The sequence below is a fragment of the Rhinatrema bivittatum genome, chromosome 3 (assembly GCF_901001135.1).
Source record: "Rhinatrema bivittatum chromosome 3, aRhiBiv1.1, whole genome shotgun sequence".
Classification (NCBI taxonomy): domain Eukaryota; kingdom Metazoa; phylum Chordata; class Amphibia; order Gymnophiona; family Rhinatrematidae; genus Rhinatrema; species Rhinatrema bivittatum.
Window position 1 is genome coordinate 294,206,457 of NC_042617.1, and position 21,087 is coordinate 294,227,543.

The 21,087-nt window shown below is 48.5% G+C and overlaps 1 protein-coding gene across 1 annotated transcript in view; it reads left to right on the top strand.

Moving 5' to 3' along the window:
• The first annotated feature begins 480 nt into the window (after nt 1–480).
• Nucleotides 481–21,087, top strand: part of LOC115088570 (transmembrane protease serine 12-like) — a 147,688-nt gene continuing 127,081 nt past the window's right edge. Inside the window, exons 1-2 of the mRNA XM_029596828.1 lie at nt 481–1,219; nt 12,722–12,917. Coding sequence (XP_029452688.1) covers nt 481–1,219; nt 12,722–12,917 — 935 coding nt within the window. The remainder of the gene's footprint in view (nt 1,220–12,721; nt 12,918–21,087) is intronic.

Genomic DNA, 21,087 nt, shown 5'->3' on the forward strand with positions numbered 1-21,087 from the left:
GACACTTTATCCCGCGTTACTCGCACCGAGTGGCTCCGCTCACGGCCCTGACCCGCAAGGGAGCTGACGCCAAAAACTGGCCTGACGCTGCAATGCCCCCAGGATAGGACCGTACTTCCTCGCCGGGATCGCCTAACGGCCTTACGCTGGGCTCATGACTCCCTCATCGGAGGGCACGCAGGACGCGAAAGGACTTTAGAGCTTATCAATCGCTTCTATTGGTGGCCCAACATCCGGCGGGATGTTTTCTCCTATGTGAGTTCCTGCCCCACCTGCGCACGTCAGAAGCCCAGTCCTGGATCCCCTTGTGGCCTCCTACAGCCACTACCAGTCCCCACCGAACCATGGACCCACATAGCTATGGACTTCGTGGTGGACTTACCCTCGTCTTGTGGGCATACGGTCATCTGGGTCACTGTTGACCGCTTCTCAAAAATGGTGCACCTAGTACCTTTGCCTAAACTTCCTTCAGCACCCGAAATGGCCCGTCTCTTTGCCCAGCATGTCTTCAGGCTACATGGTCTTCCCCAAGACATAGTCTCCGACCGGGGATCCCAGTTTGTTGCCCGCTATTGGAGAGCCCTCTGCAAATGCTTTAAAGTAAAGCTCAGTTTCTCCACAGCCTTTCACCCGCAGAGCAATGGGCAGACCGAGAGAATGAATCGGACCCTGAAGGCGTATATTCAGGCCTTCATTAACGAAAGACAGGACAATTGGTCAGAACTACTGCCGTGGGCCGAGTTCGCTTACAACAATCAAGTTCACGCTGCGCTCCCGCTGGATGTCCCCAACGCCTCGCCGGCTGTTCAGGTAACAGCTCGACAACTACAGACATTGTGGCACAAGATTAAAAAACAGCTACACCACTCGGCCGTGTCCGCCAAGCAAGCGGCCGACCGCCACCGACGACCAGCTCCCATCTACCAGCCCGGGGACCGAGTCTGGCTCAGCACCAAGAACATCCATCTCCGACTTCCATCACGGAGATTTGCACCCAAGTTCTGTGGACCATTTCGGGTTGCTGAGCGGGTGGGCCTGGTTTCGTATCGGCTGAGACTGCCTTCTACTCTCCGAATCCACAATGTCTTTCATGTGTCCCTGCTTAAGCCAGTGGTCCTCTCTCGTTATCACCGTACGCCTCCGGATCCTACTGCAACAGCCATCGATGATGATCCCACTTACCAAGTGCGAGAGGTTCTTGACGTCCGCTTCCACAACCGTAGATGGGAATATCTACTGGCATGGGAGGGTTGCGGTGATGAAGATAACACCTGGGAACCCAGCCGCAATATCCTTGACAAGAGCTTATTGCAACAGTTCCATCAGGACCATCCAGGGAAGCCTGGGCCTCTCAAGAGGGGCCGTAAAGGGGGGGGGTACTGTTGCGGTCTCTGCCGCTTCCCCTTCTCTAGCCCTGAACAGTGCCTACCTCCGCTGCTGGAAACGCCGCGTCCCGCGGTGCCGGGAATCCAACAACTCTGCCAGTTCCACGTGGCGGCCGCCATTGCTTGACTGTCTCCCCGCTGCCTCGTGCGCGCGTGAGGATGCCCACTTTGTGCGCACAGCTCCCGGAAGTCTGGCTCCGCCTGTGCTAATGACGCCACGCCCTAAGCCTGATATAACCGGCGTCCGGACTCCTTCTCTTTGCCTTGCAACGAGGTTCACTACTGCCTAGTAGTTCTGAGTTGTGCTTTGTCTGTTCCTCGTTCCTGACTTGACCTTTGGATTACCTTCGCTTCAGCCTGCCGCCTGCCTCAGACCTTGGACCGTTCCTGACTTCGCTTCAGCCTGCCGCCTGCCTCAGACCTTGGTCCGTTCCTGACTTCGCTTCAGCCTGCCGCCTGCCTCAGACCTTGGTCCGTTCCTGACTTTGCTTCAGCCTGCCGCCTGCCTCAGACCTTGGTCCGTTCCTGACTTTGCTTCAGCCTGCCGCCTGCCTCAGACCTTGGTCCATTCCTGACTTCACTACAGCCTGCTTCAGTCTACAGCCTGCTTCAGTCCACAGCCTGCTTCCGTCCACAGCCAGCTGCAGACTCCGTTCCAGTCTACAGCCTGCTTCAGTCTACAGCCTGCTTCAGCCCACAGCCTGCTTCTGTCCACAGCCAGCGGCATACTCCGTTCCAGTCTACAGCCTGTTCCAGTCCACAGTCTGCTACCGATTCCATCTAAGTCTTCAGCTTGCTCCAGGCCCAGCATTCTACAGATCCTGCCTCACTGTCCGGTTTGCTACAGGTATCGCTGCCGCCCGCTGCCCTGTCATCAGCTGGCCCTCGACCTGTACTGCCAGTACACGGACTATCTTTCACTCTGGACTTTCCATACTACACTCCCAGCCCAGGCTTACCTCCTATTGGACTTTGAGCATATACCCCAAGTCCCAAGGTTCCAGGTCCCTACGGGCTTCTCCTGGGGGGTTCCTGGTTCCCGGGTGAACACCGCCAGCCTGTGGCTCCGCCTCCCGGCCTACCCTGTCATCCTAGGTGGGCCGGCCCAAGGGTCCACTACCCTGCCTGCAGTACCCAACTGCAACATCAACGCACAATAAAGCTCTGGAATTTGTTGCCAGAGGATATGGTTAGTGCAGTTAGTGTAGCTGAGTTCAAAAAAGGTTTGGATAAGTTCTTGGAGGAGAAGTCCATTAACGGTTATTAATCAAATTTACTTACGGGCCGATACAATAAACCACGCAGGAGAGCAGGCGAGCGCCCGCTCTCCCGGCGTGCGCACAGGCCACTCTCCTATGCACGCGATTCAGTAACTTAATTTATTTAAATTAGGGCCCGCAGTAAAAAGAGGCGCTAGGAACACTAGCGCGTCCCTAGCACCTCTTTTTTGATGGAAGCGGCGGCTGTCAGTGAGTTTGACAGCCGATGCTCAATTTTGCCGGCATCGGTTCTCAAACCTGCTGACAACCATGGGTTTGGAAACCAGAAGCCGGCAAAATTGACCGTCCAGTTTTCAACGCGCGAGCCGCGGGCTCATTTTAAATTTTTTTTTTTAACTTTTTTTTTACTTTTGGGACCTCCGCCTTAATATCGCCATGATATTAAGTCGGAGGGTGCACAGAAAAGCAGTTTTTACTGCTTTTTTGTGCACTTCCCTGGCGCTGGCAGAAATTAATGCCTACCTTTGGGTAGGCTCTAATTTCTGAAAGTAAAATGTGTGGCTTGGCTGCACATTTTACTTACTGTATCGCGTGGGAATGATTAATAGGGCCATCAACATGCCTTGCATGTTGCGGGCACTATTAGTCTCGGGGGGGGGGGGGTTGGACGTGCATTTTCGACGCACTATTACCCCTTACTGAATAAGGGGTAAAGCTAGCCGTCGAAACACGCGTCCAAATGCCAGTTAACAGTGTGCTCTGTGCTGTATCGGCCTGTTAGGGAATAGCCACTGCTATTAATTGCATCAGTGGCATGGGATCTTCTTGGTGTTTGGGTAATTGCCAGGTTCTTGTGGCCTGGTTTGGCTTCTGTTGGAAACAGGATGCTGGGCTTAATGGACCCTTGGTCTGACCCAGCATGGCAATTTCTTATGTTCTTATGTTCTTATAGCGATGGAGGTTCACGTGATTCCTCTAGCTCACTTTCACATGCGTGATCTTCAGTGATCCTTCAAGGATCAATGAGATCAATTGTTTCAACCACTGTCTTATCAACTACCTGTGTCTCCTGAGATGTGGGCATCTTTATAGTGGTGGATGAACATGGAGGTTCTTGTCCTAGGACTTCCATTGAGAATCCGAGCACATTAAGTAATGCTGTCTACCACTGCTTCCCCCAGAGTTTGAGGGTAACACACTGTACTTTGTGAACCCAGGGAGTGTGGTCCAAACTGTAAAGTCATCTACAGATCAATCTTCTGGAGCTGTGGACCATTCATTATGCCTTAAGAGCTTTTTATTACCTGTTGAGCAGGTCTGAAGTTAACTGCACTGTTACGGGACCAAGTCACGGAGGCCCGCGACTGGTTCCCTCCACTTACATGTGCTGCTGTGTGGCCCAGACCAGCCCCGGGAACCTGGTGGCGGTGGGGAGCCGCCATAGACATGCTCTTCTTGCGCAGACTCCCCACTTTCTGGCTTGGACATGGCCAAATACTGCCTGGGTCCTCCCTTGTGCCCTGGGCGCCCTAAGCGCTTCTGTGCGCCGCCTCCAAGAATTTAAAGGGACCTCGGCGGGAGGAGCCGAGGCCCCTCCCTCCTAAGGCTATGCTCCAGCCTATTTTAGGCAAGGCCTGACCTGCAGGCCTTGCCTTGGCTTCTTGGCTCCTGCTTCCATTTCCTGGAGGTTCCTGTTCCTGTGTTCTGCATCTTCTTTGGATTCTGACCTGTTATCAGATTTTGACCCTTGCTGTACCTCACACCACGAGTTACGTCGTCTGCCAAGACCCACGCCTGCACTATGGATCACGAGTTTCGCCACCTGCCAAGACCCATGCCTGCACTTCAGACCATGAGTTTCGCCACCTGCCAAGACCCAAGCCTGAACCATGGACCCTGAGATTCACCGTCAGCCTCAGCTGTGCCAGAGACCCCATGTAAGTCCAGCCAGCCCTGTTACCAAGGGCTCAACCTGAGGGGAACAAGGGCTGGTAGTGGTAAAGCTCCAGCGGGGTCTCTGCTCCCTTCCGGCCTTGCTAGCTGATGGAGGGGGGCCTGTGGGGCTCCTCCCCTTAAGCAGCACCAACTCCCTCTCAGCCCAGGGATCCATGGCACAGAAGATCTTGGAACAGCAGAGTGTTCTGGAGTCGTTACTGGCATCTATGGAATGCCTCAATGCTCGCTTGGACTCAGTAGCCTCAGCAGGTACTGCTTCCCTACCTACATTGAGCCCTTCTATGACAGCACCAGCCCTTCTATAGGCTGCACCGGTGGAGTGGGGGTCACCCACTTCACCTCTCTACGCAGGTGACCCCCAACAGTGTAGGGCATTCCTCAATCAGTGCAATATGTACTTCTGTCTTCAGTCTGCACTGTTTCCCAAAGGCTTTACCAAGACCATGTATATCCTGTCCATGCTTGAGGGTAAGGCCCTGGCCTGGGTGTCCCCCTTGTGGGAGCACTCAGACCCCATTCTCCAGGACCTCCCCGGGTTCCTGGACCGGTTCTGGTCCAATTTCGAAAATCCCGGACAACTGGCAACGGCAGGCACTGAACTTTTGCACATCCGTCAAGGAGGACGCCCTTTGACGGATTATACTATTTAGTTCAGAACACTGGCCACTGAACTCCATTGGGAGGAGTCCTGTCTTAGGGCCATCTTCCTGGATGGGCTATCTCCGAAAATTAAGGACGAATTGGTGGCCCATGAGCTCCCCGCATCCATGGACATGCTTATCAAGTTGGCAGGCAGAATCAATCGCTGACTCTAGTGGAGGGCACTTGAGCTACCTGGACTTAAGAGGCGTGCAGCTGCGCTCAGCCACCCTAGACTTCCTTCACCCCCCTCACAACCCTATTCTTCTTCAGAAGGCCTGACTGAAGAACCTATGCAATTGGGCCAAGGGTCCTTGTCTTCCAAAGAACACCAGAGGCGTTGGCAGGCCGGCCTCTGTCTCTACTGCGGAGCCTCCGGGCACCTCATTGCCCAGTGCCCTGTCCATCTGGTAAACTCCCGGGTATAGGTCTCATTGGGGGAGTGACCCTAGGCCTGACCATGCCAGCTTTCCCCTTAACCTTGCCTGTAATACTCTCTGTGGGATGTTGCGATTTTCTGAAACTCCCCCTAGAGGACTCCAGAGTGGGAGGAAATTTTTTGATGCAGGCTATTGTAGAGTAGCTACTAATCTCCATGCATCCATGTCCAGTCCCGCTGACTCTCTCCTCCATCCATGGAGACCCCCTTCCAGGGATAATTACGTGCCTTACCGTTCCGTTGGAATGCCGCATTGAACTGCACCACCAGGAATGCCTTTCATTCTATGTTATTCAAAAGGCCATCTACCCAGTGGTGCTTGGGCAAACCCTGGCTACAACAGCACAACCCTCAATTTGACTGGACCTCGTTACGGCTTACTCATTGGAGGCCTACTTGTCATAGGACCTGCATAGACAAGGTCACGGACCCAGCCTGTTGTCCCAGTACCACACTCTCTGAAGGAGTGCCTCCTCAATATGGCCAATTTACAGATGTCTTTTCCAAAAAGGCTGCTGATACTCTGCCCCCCCCCCCTAACATCACCGAGAGTTTGATTGTGCTCTGCACCCCCTCAGGGAAGGCTCTGCACCCCCTCAGGGAAGGGTTTATCCTTTATCCCTGCCAGAGACCCGCGCCATGTCAGATTACATCCGGGATAATCTGCAAAAGGGTTTTATCCATCGGTCTACCTCCCCGGCAGGGGCTGGCTTCTTCTTTGTGGGCAAGAAAGACAGGACCCTCCGCCCATGTATCGATTGTCGTGGCTTAAATGCCATCACTGTGAATGATCAGTAGCCGCTTCCTCTCATAGCCGAGCTGTTTGACTGCCTTCAAGGGGCGAGGGTCTTCTTGAAATTAGATCTTCGAGGGGCCTACAATCTAGTTCAGATTCGGGAGGGCAACAAATGAAAGATGGCGTTCAACACCCGGGATGGCCATTATGAATATTTGGTCATGCCATTCGTACTTAGCAATGCTCCCGCCGTCTTCCAAAACCTCTTGAACAAGGTGTTCCATGATCTTCTCTCCGACTGTGTAGTTGTGAACCTCGACAACATCTTGATTTACTCCAAAACCCTGCCTGCTCATCGCCAGGATGTGATCCGAGTCCTACAGCGTCTAAGGGAGAATCGCCTGTACGCGAAACCAGAGAAGAGTGTATTTGAAAAAGACTCCCTTCCATTTTTGGGGTTCATAGTTTCCAACTGCAGCTTCCGAATGGATCTGACCAAATTTAAGTGCATCCAGGATTAGCCGCAACCTAGTGACTTGCGGTCCTTTCAAAGATTCCTTGGTTTTGCGAACTATTACAGTTTCATCAAAAACTACTCCAAGTTGGCCACACCACTCACGGCTTTGATGGGCAAGAGGGCAAACGTCAAAGACTGGACTGTTAGGCAGTGGAGGCCTTTCGAGCCCTCAAAGAAGCCTTTCTGTGCAAACCATGTCTCCGGCACCTGGATCCCAGATTTCCATTTACTGTGGAGGTGGACGCCTCCTCTGAAGGAGTAGGAACGGTGCTCAGCCAACATGACTTATCTGGAGCCCTGCACCCCTGCTCCTTCTTCTCTAGGAAGTTTTCCCTGGCCCAGCAAAACTACACCATCGGTGACAAGGAACTCGCATTCAACGAATGGTGCCAATAGCTGGAGGGGGCGCAGCATCGGATTACGGTCTACATGGACTATAAAAACCTCGAACACCTGCAGCAGTCCCAGCCCCTCAACCCCACCAAGCCCGTTGGGCCCTTTTCTTCACTCGCTCCAATTTCGAGCTCCGTTACCAACCTGTAGCCAAGAATCTTTGAGCAGACACTCTTTCCCCCTCATTTTCTCCAGAGGACCACGTAGAGCCGACGCAACACATCATAGATCTTGCCTGAATCATCATCACTGCCACCCAGATGGTCCCGCTAGGTAAGACGGTCATTCCCCGGAGACTTCGCAACAAGGTCCTAAGATGGGGCCATGATTCCCACACCTCCGGCCACCCTGGATAGGCCCGGACATTGGCTCTACTCCAACAGTTCTACTGGTGGCCAGGGATGCATCAAGATGTTCGGACGTACGTGGACTCCTGCCCCATCTGTGCCCAGCAGAAGACCCCAGTGGGCAAACCTTGGGGCCTGTTGCACCCGGTTCTAGCACCAAGAGAACCTTGGACACACATACCCACGGATTTCCTTGTGGACCTACCTGCCTCAGAGGGCAGAACTGTCATTTGGGTGGTAATGGATCACTTTTCCAAAATGTTACACTTCACGGCCTTGCCCAGCTTTTCTTCGGCAGCCCAACTGGCGCAACTATTTGTTCAACACATTTTTCTGCTCCATGGCCTGCTGCAACATATCATCTCAGATCGAGGCCCCCAGTTCACTGCTAAATACTGGCAGAAACTATGCAAAAAATTCCATGTTGCCCTGAACTTCTTCACCGCCTATCATCCCCAACCGAACCTTAAAACAATTCCTGAGGACCTACGTCAATGCTCGTCAGGACGATTGGGCTAACCTGCTTCCCTGGGCTGAGTTCTCTCATAACTCGCACCCCTGTACCGCGATGGGGGCTTCACCCTTCCAAATTGTCTATGGGAAACAGCCGCTTCCGCCCTTACCTCTATCCTTGTCCATCCCATCTCCAGCCGCCCAGATGACGGCCAAGAAGTTGAAGACACTTTGGACCCACACTCAATGGATGATCCAGGAGGTGGCCCAGTCAGCTAAGAATTTTGCCAACCGCCACTGAAGACCTGCACCTCGATTCCAACAAGGAGAAAAAGTGTGGCTCAGCACCCGACACATTCGCCTGAGGGTCCCATCCATGCGCCTGGCCCCTCGCTACATCAGGCTCCTCGTCCTAGCCTCTCTGAAGACACATAACTCATTCCACACCTCGCTCCTAAAACCCCTGGTGCTCTTCTGGCCTTTCTGGAAAACACCCAAACCTCCTCAGCTCTCCACTGAAGAGGAGACGACATACCAAGTCCGGGAAATTCTTAAAGTTAGGAGAAGAGGTCAGAGATGGGAATACTTACTATCCTGGGAAGGATTCGATCCAGAAGAAAATTCCTGGGAACCCTCCTCCAACATCCTCGATAAGGGCCTAATTAGACAGTTCCACGCGGACCATCCCGGGAAGCCTAGATCCTCAGGAAGGGGGCTTAAAGGAGGGGGTGCTGTTACAGGAGCCGGTCATGGAGGCCCGTGACCGGCTCCCTCCACTTACATGCATCGCGGTGCAGCCAAGACCAGCCCCGGGAACCTGGTAGTGGCGGGGAGCCGCAGCAGACGCACTCCTCTCGCATAGACTCCCCGCCTGAAGGCCACCGCTGGCATTCCTTCCAGTCGGGTCGAGGCCGAACACCACCCGGGCCCTCCCTCATGCTCCGGGTGCCCTAGGCGCGTGCACGCACCGCCTCCAGGAGTTTAAAGGGACCTCGGTGGGAGGGGCCGGGCCCCTCCATCCTAAGGCTATGCTCCTGCCTATTTTAGGCAAGGCCTGACCTGCAGATCTTGCCTTGGCTTCTTGGCTCCTACTTCCGTTTCCTGGAGGTTCCTGCGTTCTGATTCTTCTTTGGATTCTGACCTGCTATTGGATTTTGACCCTTGCCTGTACCCCGGACCATGAGTTTCGCCATCTGCCAAGACCCACGCCTGCACTTCGGACCACGAGTTTCGCCGCCTGCCAAGACCCATGCCTGTACTTCGGACCACGAGCTTAGCCGCCTGCCAAGACCCACACCTGCACTTCGGACCACAAGTTTCACCACCTGCTAAGACCCAAGCCTATACCTTGGACCCTGATATTCACTGCCAGCCTCAGCCATGCCAGAGACCCCACGTAAGTCCAGCCAGCCCTGGTACCCAAGGGCTCAACCTGAGGAGAAGAGGGCTGGTAGTGGTGAAGCTCCAGTGGGGTCTCTGCTCCCTTCCAGCCTCGCCAGCTGATGGAGGGACCTGTGGGGCTCCTCCCATAGGCAGTGCCAGCTCCCCCTCAGCCCAGGGATCCATGACCCATAACATGCACCACTGAATATCCTGGCTAAGTTAGCTAGATAAATCTTATCTGGCTAACTTACTTAGCTGGCTATGTCTGAATATTGACATCTGAGTATCAAAGTTCATGAAGGGACTGTGGCATATCAAGCCTCCAGTCAGTAAATCACCAATATCGTGGGACTTTAGTATGGTTCTGACTCAACTCATGATCTCCTTTTGAACCTTTCGAAATGGGGGATCTGAAGTTTCTTTTCTAGAAGATGCTGTTTTTGTGGTCATCACTTCAGTACGCAGAGGGAGAAAATTACAGGCCTCTGTTTTAGTCACCATATTTCAATTTGTTCACAAAAGTGTTGTTCTATGTACTCATCCTGTTTCTTCCAAAAATGGTATCTGTCTTCCTCATCAGTCAAACAAATGTGCTGCCTATGCTCTTTCCAAAACCACAAGCACACAAAGGAGAAGAGACTCTTCAATCCTTGGACAGTAATGGAAGCTTAGAGGTTGATTTTAAAGCGAGCACGCATGCATCCATACATGCACATATTGGCGTGCAAGCAAGGATATGCTAGAATTTTAATCGCGCATGCATTAACACGGGTATGTTTAAAAATGCACCAACTGCGCCTAAGTATGCTCCTAAATTGAAAAGGTTACTCGAGCATAGCTTGAGGACCATGTCAGCTTTTACACGCATACGTCAGCAAATTTTAAAACATGATCATGCGAGGCACATTTCCAGTTTTCCAATTAGTTTACCAGTTTGTCTACTTAATAGCAAGGTCTTTCAGACTCCTCTGGTTCTTCATCATGCATGCTTCCCAGTTGATTCAGTCCCCTCACCTTGAACTATAAGCCCTAAAACTTAAGATCTACAGTTTTGCTCTTTATCAGGAGCAGTAATAAAGTAACGTGGATATCTAGCATGTGCACACAGCAGGTTTCATTTTTAAAATTCAGAGTTATACACTTAAGTCTTGGCCCTACCCAGAAATGTTCATGCCCCTCCCCTTTTCCGCCCTCTTATTCCTCACATTCGTATGGCTACATATGCGCATATTTTGTAGCTTTTTAAAATCCACATTGCTTTCGGGTGGCCCACATACATGCATATTGAATATTGACTTCCACATAATTAGCAGATTTAATAAAATAAAGGAAGGTACAATTTTTCAATAAATAAAGAAATTACAGTAAATGGGGTCATGATATGAAGTTGGAGGGAGAGAAGGAAGATATGATAGAGATCTTTAAGATCATGAGAGGTCTTGAATGAGTAGATGCGACTCGGTTATTTTCACTTTCGAATAATAGAAGGACTAGAGGACATTCCATGAAGTTAGCAAGTAGCACATTTACTAATCAGAGAAAATTCTTTTTCACTCAACGCACAATAAGGCTCTGGAATTGGTTGCCAGAGGATGTGGTTAGTGCAGTTGGTGTAGCTGGGTTCAAAAAAGGTTTGGATAAGTTCTTGGAGGAGAAGTCCCTTAATGGCTATTAATCAATTTTACCGAGGGGCGGATTTTCAGAGCCCTGCTCGCGTAAATCCGCCCAAAACCGGGCGGATTTACGCGAGCAGGGCCCTGCGCGCCGGGAAGCCTATTTTACATAGGCCTCCCGGCGCGCGCAGAGCCCCGGGACTCACATAAGTCCCGGGGTTCTCGGAGGGGGGCGTGTCGGGGGGCGGGCCCGGTCGTCGCGGCGTTTCGGGGGCATGTCGGCAGCGTTTTGGGGGCGGGTATGGGGGCGTGGCTACGGCCCGGGGGCGTGGCTGCGCCCTCCGTACCCGCCCCCAGGTCGCGGCCCGGCGCGCAGGAGGCCCGCTGGCGCGCGGGGATTTACGCCTCCCTCCGGGAGGCGTAAATCCCCCAACAAAGGTAAGGGGGGGATTTAGACAGGGCCGGGCGGGTGGGTTAGGTAGGGGAAGGGAGGGGAAGGTGAGGGGAGGGCAAAGGAAAGTTTCCTCCGAGGCCGCTCCGATTTCGGAGCGGCCTTGGAGGGAACGGGGTAGGCTGCGCGGCTCGGCGCGCGCCGGCTATACAAAATTCATAGCCTTGCGCGCGCCGATCCAGGATTTTAGTGGATACGCGCGGCTCCGCGCGTATCTACTAAAATCCAGCGTACTTTTGTTTGCGCCTGGAGCGCAAACAAAAGTAGGCTATTCGCGCGCCTTTTAAAATCCGCCCCTTAGGGAATAACCACTGCTATTAATTGCATCAGTAGCATGGGATCTTCTTAGTGTTTGGGTATTTGCCAGGTTCTTGTGGCCTGGTTTTGGCCTCTGTTGGAAACAGGATGCTGGGATTGATGGACCCTTGGTCTGACCCAGCATGGCAATTTCTTATGTTCTCATGTTCTTATCAGAAGACATAGGAAATACTTTACTAAGAGAAAGGTAGATGCCTGGAATAACCTACCAGCAGAGATGGTGGAAACCAGTACTGTTACAAAATTTAAGCATGCTTGAGACAAAAATAGAGGGTACTGGTGAGAACAAAGTTGAGAGTTTGGGTAAAAAACTGGTTGGTATGCTTGGGTGTTGATTTCAGTATAGGATCTTTTATGATCAGAATGCTAGAGCAGTGTTTCCCAACTCTCTCCTGGAGGCACACCTAACTAGTCGGGTTTTCTGGATATCCATAATGAATATGCATGAGATAGATTTATATACATTGAAGACCCAAGGTATGCAAATCTACTCATGATATTCATTATGGCAATTCTGAAAACCCAACTGGATTGCTGTGCCTCCAGGAGAGGGTTGAGACACACTGTGGCAGAGGACCAAAGAGGGAAGACAACAAAACTGACTTCAGTAAGCAGCAATATCCTGCAGTCAAGCCTGTATGACTGACAGCTGTAAAATATCCTTACAGCAATGTAAATTAGAATAACTGGGCAGACTGGATGGGCCATTGATCCTTATCTATCATCATCTTTTATGTTACTATGTTAAAATAAATTCAGATTGAAATAATATATTTGAAATGCCTCTATACTACATAATGCAACCGAATTAGTACAATATTTTGTAAGTTCTCATCTATTTAAGATTGTTTCTTCTGATTTTATTTATTAGACTGTGGAAAGCGACCACTAAGAGGCATACCTGTTTCTCGAATTGTTGGAGGCCAACATGCCGAACCTGGGGAATGGCCATGGCAAGTTAGCCTTCAGTATGCATTTTTCTCTTACCGTTATAAACATATCTGTGGTGGATCACTTCTTGAGAAAAGTTGGGTGCTGACAGCTGCACATTGCTTTAAAGAAAAGAGGTATGTATTTTTCTGAATGTATACAAAAAAATAACTTGCAAATAATGAATTACAATGAAATGATGATGAAAATTTAGTGGATGCTTATATGATATATCTTTTGAAAAACTTCTGGGGAATATATTGTTTAAATGATAGCATTAAATATTTTGTTCTCTTGTCTTTATCTTTATAGGGGACTAACTACAGAGTGAGATAAGTAATGATACCAGGGGTGGAAATATTTTGGGGTCAATTTTCAGCTGCTAGCTGCCAGCAAAGTTAACTAGATAAACATACAGCTAACTCAGGGGCCGATGCAATACAGTGCGAGCGCACTGTATAACCCACAGTTGGATGCGAGTTGTATAGGCGCTACCTAATCCTCTTATGAGATTCAAAAAGCCCTAGGATTTTATACTGCAGCTTTGTGACTCCTACTTATGGGGAAAAATACCAAATGTGTGTGCACATTTATATGTGTGCCTATAAATTATATTACTTAAACCTACAAGTGGCAATTAGGCAGATTATTTCTATATAGGATTCTCCACCCACTCATCATGACATACCTAGGGCCAAGTGTTAATGATATCCATATGCTTGAAGATCATAAAGCTATCAGTTGGAGGCTCTTCCAGATATGCATAATCATTGTGGATATCATGAACACCTCACTGCCTTGGAGGGTGGAGGAGAGGGTTGGTTTTCACCGGTGCATGCTTGGGATGATATCCGCTGTGACCCTGTAATCTTGATCCAGGATTCTCCCTAATGGCTTCCTATCTGGCCAATACATGGAATGGACTTGAATGACTACCGCAGCTGATGCTAGAAAACTAAAAGTCAATTATGTGGGGCACATTTAAAGAAGGCCCTAAAAAAAACATTAGAACTATTTGCCACTGTGAAAAAATTAACTGCTGGTCCAGTAGTAATAGACAGTGAGATGCCTGACTGTGAGGCGATAGGTGCAGAAGATTCAGCATCAGTTGGGAGGTATATCTAATAATTTAGAACTGGTACACCCCTCTGCCATATAAAACTCATGGACTGAGTTTGAGATGATTATCTCGAAGGAAGTGATTGTTAAAGTGTCAGTTTTGAAATCAATATATTCTGTGTCAGATCCATGCCCCTTCTTGATTAATAAAAATTTGAAAGATATCTCTTATGATATCATAAAAAGGATGGTTAACAATTAATGGATGATGATGATGAGATTCCAGGAATTTGGAAACAGGCATTTGTAAGCCCCATTAAAAAAAAAGTTGCTAGTCTCCCTTCTGAGCAGGCAAATTATCGGCCTATGTCAAGTTTGCCAGCAGTGGCAAAATTTTGGAAAAGACAGTGCTGCAACAGCTGGAGGATTATATAAATGAGACTCAAATGTTGGATGTAAACCAATTTAGTTTTCGTAAAAATCATAACAGAGTATTTACTTTGGAGTCTGCTCGACTCTTTACTTGCTGTCTGGGTTGGGGTTGTACAGGGATTATGATCCAGCTAGATTTGAGTGCTGTGTTTGACACAGTTCATCATGAGATCTTCATCAGTTGTCTAACACTGTACGGATTGGCGGGCACAGTGCTAGGCTGGTTTAAATCATTCCTTAAAGACAGGTTACAGAGGGGGTTCAGACAGCGCCTAAGATGGCATAAGATGAAGTGGGGGTCTGCACTTTCAGCTGTTTTATTTAATATTTACCTCTTGTCTCTGGGTGCACTACTACATTCATTGGAGGTTAAATATTTTATGCATGCTGATAATGATCAGTTGGGTTTTTTTTACCTTGTGGGAGAGTTGCCAGAAAGCAGGTTACATAACATCTTTAGCAAGGTAAAATAGTGCTTGACTGACCACCATTTATTTCTGAATAAAAAAAACAAATATTTTATGGGTGGGAAAGGGTTTTGAAGGTCTATCTAAGGTGGAGGTGAGGGTAAGTGAAGGTTTATATGTGCCGATTCAAACAGAGATACAAAGTTTGGGAGTCTTTCTGGACTCCCAGTTGACAATGAAGTGCCAAATACGTCATGTAGCCAGGGGCGGATTCCGGGTAAAGATCGGCCAGGGGATTTTCCCCAAACCCGGCCCAGAAATACCCATGGTCTGCCGACCAAGGCTCTGTTGCGGCTGCGCTCGGCAGACCACGTGACCAGAGCGACTGGCCCACCGGGGGATGCCCGATCCCCCGATAGGCCAATCCACCCCTGCATGTAGCTAAAGTAGCTTTTTACAAGCTGAAGATGGGTAGGATGCTGAAGAGTTTTTTATTGCAAGACCTTTTTCGTACAGTGATATAGGCTATGGTTTTGAGCCACTTAGTCTATTGTTGCATATAGGTCTGCCAGAGAAGCTGACTCATGTATTGCAGCTTGTGCAAAATGCTGCTGCCCACGTTTTGACTGGGCTATCAAAAAGATAACATGTTTCTTCAGTGCTGAGAGATCGCCACTGGTTACCAGTCAAATAGAGGGCTAAATTTAGGCTGTTGACCATTGTCTTCAAGCTGCTGAATAGTGAGATGCGATAAGAGTTGTATACTCCTAAACATTCACTGAGATTGGAGGGGATGTTGCAGTTGACTAACCCCTTAGCCACCCAGTATAAGTGGATACAAACTAGGTCACATTTTTTCTCCTCTGTAGCAGTAATTGAATGGAATAAATTGCCAGCATGCCTTCACAAGCAGGCGGACTTAAAAATGTTTAGAAAACTTATTAAAAAATTGTTTTTGAAGAAGCTTTTAATTTATAGGCTATAGCTTTCATTGTTGTAATTTTTATTGCTTCAGGTTAAGGAAATATTGTGCCTGTAAGTTTATATTATGTTGAATTTTTATGGGTATAATTTTTGTAACCTGCACTGGACATATAGGGGTAGATTTTATAAATGTACGCCCGCGCGTACTTTTGTTCGCGCACCAGGCGCAAACAAAAGTACGCCGGATTTTATAAGATATGTGCATAGCCGCGCGTATCTTATAAAATCCTGGGTCGGCGCGCGCAAGGGGGTGCACATTTGTGCACCTTGCGCGCACCAAGCCCTACGCGCGCTGCCCGGAGGGAACTTTCCTTCGGCCTCCCCCCACCTTCCCCTCCCTTCCCCTATTTAACCCACCCCCCCAGCCCTATCTATACCCCCGTACCTTTATCGTAAAAGTTACACCTGCCCATTGGCCGCCGCCGCGCGATTCCCTGGCCCGGGAGCGATTTCGGAGGCCTCGGCCATGCCCCCGGGCCGGCACCACACCCCCAACACGCCCCCCGGAATGCAAAATAGGCTCGGCGCTCGCAGGGGGGTTTTGAAAGGGTTACGCGCATAACTTATGCGCGTAACCCTTATGCGCGTAACCCTTTTAAAATCTACCCCATATCGTGAAGTTGCAGGGATAGAAGACATTTTAAATAAATAAATTAATAAATAAATAAATAAGGTAGTTCAGGGAACTGAGTATACAACATAAATGCAATAAGAGGTCTGGAAGATTAAGCCTAGGGAACTTGTCTATTCTCTCTGTCTGCTCATGGGCATTAATATAGGAAGTCTGTAACTGTGTCCTGTTGCTCTGAAAGTATCCATGCCAGATTTTATGTCACCCATGTCTTTTCTTCTTCCTTCCCACCCTTTTGTGATGTCAAATCAGTATCAATGTGAACTAGCTGGGGAAAAGCCCGCATCGCCTGAACCTCCAGCTGTTCTACTAGCTCTGTAAATATCTTCAATCACGTTACTATTCAACCCATTTCATGTTCAACACATGGAAGAGGTTGAGGGAGCCAGCATTGTATAATCAGCAAGGGAATAGTGCTTGATTTCTGTTGGGAGCTGCCCAAAACCTGTGAAGGGTAAGAAATAAGAGCGCTCTTCTTTTGTTTTATTGTTGAAGTGATTTTCAATGGCTACAGATTATCAGCATGGAGATGATTCTGCTGAATGATAGTTAGGGATGTATAAGCACCTTTTTTTTTGGACAGGTAACTATTGCATAGCAGTTGTTTATGTAATATTGCATGTATGTTCTGTGACATTTGAAGTAAATGGGATTACAAGAAGTTTATTCTTAAACTTGTACCCTAACAATTTCTTCACACACTATATGTTGGATGAACACAGATAGGCTAAAGGACTAATGTAGTCTGGAAATGCAGGGTAACAGTGGAAAACTGTAGATGGCTGATAGTGACTCTGGGGTTCTCTTACTCCAAACCCCTCTTCCTCTCTGCTCTGTTGATGCAGAACTGACATCCCTAGCCCACTCCTTAATTACAATGTGTTCCTGGGTACTCTGTTTTCCCTTCACCCTGTGGTAATAAGGCCACTATGAGTAATCGCCCTTCCCCCCGTGATTCTGGAGTTCTTCTTCTCCCAGCCACATAACTCTGTACATCTGTTTCTATATTAATTTTGGGGAAACAACCCAGAGTAGTTTTCTGGCAAGTTTTTTCTGGGACCCAAGGAAATGGAGTAGAGCCAGCAGTGTACACTAGTTCTGCCTCTTCCCTAGATATTGAGCTAAGATGGAGGTGGCAACCTGTTCCTTCTTTCCTGCCAAACAGAGCAAAACACTGATCATTTCTGCCTACCCAGGGAAGGCCAGCAGAGATGAGTATGTTGGAGCTACCTACCCAGAGACAGAATAGCCACATGACCTAGATCTGGGTGTTATGTGTTGTCATAATTGAGAAAGCCATGAAGTCTAATGGCCAAGCCTGAAGAAACATAAGGTCATTGCCTGTTTGGCCCACTAACTCAGGCATTACTAGGTGTGTCAGCTTCCTGGCCGAGTTGCTTAGCATACTGGCTTCTCACACTCCCTCCACCATCTCTGGTGATCATACTAGGGTAGGGGGAAGGTTCAAGAGAGTAATTGAGGGTATGATCAGGGGAAGCAGGGCTGCATTTAACTAATTGGGGAACATAGAATGAAAACTAGTCTAACACAGTGCAGGCAGCTGCCCCCATTTACACGGATAATAATGGACTTCTCAGAGTAAGTGGCAGCAGCGACCACCTATCCAGATAGCCTGTCAGGGATATCTCCACCCTCTTCCCTAGTTAAAATGTCATTGCACCATTGCCAAACTCAAAGTTAACAGTTTCTTACCATTTAGAAACTCCAAATACATTAGCATATCATTAGCCTACTGCATAGAGAGTTTACCCATAATAAAAATATTGATGTTATAAAATATACACTGAAACCTGCGCCCACTTTATTCATGCCAAGATTATTGCATCAGCCTTTTAGAGTCTTGATCCCTGAGAAAGACAGAGGAATTCAGAATCTCAGTGCTGAGGCATTGTTATCATTGAAGGGGGTTTTATGACTAACCAAGATCTACCCTGGCAACCTGTGAGACACAATGAATCAAGCCCTACAAAAGAAAAGTACACTCACAAAGTTATTTATTTATTTTATTTAAGTTCTTTTAATATACCGATGCTCAAGACCAAGTCTTATCGTACCGGTTTACAATGAAACAAGGGGAAACCATTTAACAACTGTATGGAAGATAAAGTTACATTAAACAGGGAGCAAAAAACATGGGCTTAGGAAGACAGGACAGATTTCAAACTAATATAACTGGAGAGTACTGAAAATAGTCATCAACAAAGACAATTAAGTATCGAGACATAACAAGGTTAACAAAAGTCAGTGAGTACGGCAGGTAATTTATCTTAAGTAATTATTAGGAATTAAATTTCCAGTGGAGGGAGGAACAGGGGCGGTAAGCGGGGTGGGGTGGGGGGTGGTAGGGCAGGGAACGGGGTGGGGGTGGCAGGGGTGGGGTGGGGTGGCAGGGCAGGGAACGGGACGGGGGGGGGGAGGGAGGAGATAGGGAATGGGTAGTAAGGTGAAAGAGACAGTATTGGTTGATAGAGGCTCTATCAACCATAAGCTTGGGCGAACAGCCAGGTTTTCAGTTTCTTTCTGAAAGATAGATGGCATTGTTCCTGACGTATATCTGGGGGGAGAGAGTTCCAATGGAGTGGACCTGCTGTCGAAAGTGCTCGTTTATGGATGGAGTTGTGGACCAATAATTTGCTTGGGGGAGCCTGGAGAGAGCCTTTGTATGCAGATCTGATCAGCCTTATGGAGGCATGAAGTTCGAGGGGGATGGCGAGCTGGAGAGAGGATTGCTGATAGACAGATTTGTGAATGATAGTAAGAGTCTTGAAAATTATTCTGTAGTGGATAGGTAGCCAGTGTAGGATTTTTAGAATTGGAGTGATGTGGTCTTTACGATGCAATTTAGTAAGAATCCTGGCTGCTGCGTTTTGCAGCATCTGTAGAGGTTTAGTAGAAGAGGCGGGTAGACCGAGTAGTAGTGCGTTGCAGTAGTCAATCTTTGAAAACAGTATGGCTTGAAGAACTGAACGGAAATCCTGGAAGTGTAGGAGTGGTCTTAGCTGTTTTAGGACCTGTAGTTTAAAGAAACATTCTTTAGTTGTGGTATTGATGAACTTTTTGAAGTTCAATCTGAAGTCTAGGGTGGCCCCGGGGTTTCTCACCTGGCTGGCTAGTGGTATAGTTGCGTTGATGGCTACGGGGTTGTTGTCGCTAGGGGAGATGATGAGGAGTTCTGTTTTGGAAGTATTGAGAACCAGGTTGATACTTGATAGAAGGAGGTTGATGGAGTGCAGACAATTGTTCCAAAAGTTTAGTGTAGTGGAGATGGGGTCCGAGATTGGGATTAGTATCTGCACATCATCAGCATATATATAGTGGGTGAGGTTGAGGGAATTGAGTAATTGGCATAAAGGAAGTAGATAGATATTAAACAGGGTAGGAGAGAGTGATGAGCCTTGTGGTACTCCTTGATTAGACGGGACTGGGTGGGATTCTTTGTCATTTATTTTAACTTTGTAGTGCCTTTTGAAAAGAAAGGATTTGAACCAGAGAAGTGCAGTGCCGGAAACGCCTATTTCCGTTAGACGGTTGATGAGAATTGAATGATTTACAGTGTCGAACGCAGCTGAGATGTCGAGGAGAGCTAGAAGGTAAGATTGGCCTTTGTCAAGGCTCATCAGGATGTTGTCAGTTAATGAAAGAAGGAGAGATTCAGTGTTTAGGTGTTTCCTGAATCCGAATTGAGAGGGGTGGAGAATATTGTGAGAGTCAAGGTAGTCTGTGAGTCTGATGTTAACTAGCTTTTCCATTAGTTTGGCTATGAAAGGTAAGTTTGCAATGGGGCGGAAATTTCCGGGGTTGGCTGGGTCCAGGTTGGGTTTCTTCAATAGAGGCTTCAGGAAAGCAATTTTTAATGAATCAGGGACAGAACCTTGGATGAAGGAGCAATTAATGATGTCGGCCAGAGGTTTAGCAATTGTATTGGGAACGGTGAGAAGGAGTTTGGTAGGTATTTGGTCCAATGGGTGTGATGAAGGCTTCATATTCTTGATTATTGATTCAATTTCCAAGGATGGGTTCGAAGGATTCAAGTTTCTGTGTGTGGATAGAAGAGGAGTGATTAAGGCTAGGTGGTGGTAGGGTATTTGATGAAGGGTTGGGTATTGCCAGTGGAGCAAGTACATTTTTTATTTTGTTATTGAAGTTACAAATAGAAAACCTTTTTATCAAACATGTTAAAAATAGCCTTGTACATGTTTAAAAAAAATAAAATTGGGATGGGGTGGGAAAAACAAGGGACCAAAAATATATACAAGAACTTAAAAAGAGGCCGGGGCAGTAGGAAGGCCAGAGACGGCAAATATAGGGGCCTCGCCGAAAAATGCCCATACGCCAAGCCAAGTCCATCAGCACCAGGCTCTGGTGCTGCTGGACCTCAGCTTAGTGCACGGATTCTTCAGCAAGACCCTCAAGGGCTGCTTGTTTCACCCTCTGCATTTCCACCATTTCTGCGTGGCCTGCACAAACTGCGGCTGAGAAACAGGCTCAGCGCATGGAGCAGGTGCTCCTCCTAGAATCGCAGACCACCACTGCTGTTGCTTCTCCGGGTGGGGCAGGAGCAGCCTGCTTCTCCTCAGCAGTGGCAGCTGTATCAGCGGGGGTCATTGCCAGTGGCCTCCTCTGGTTCCTCTTCCAGCTTTTCCTCCTCCTGTTCCTCCTTCTCCGCTGGCGACAAGTTCTCATCTGTGAGGAGAACAGCAATAGTGTGTCATGTGCTTCCATTCTGTAAGAGGGTATTGCTCTAGCTGGGATGATATAGGGCAAGGGAAAAGG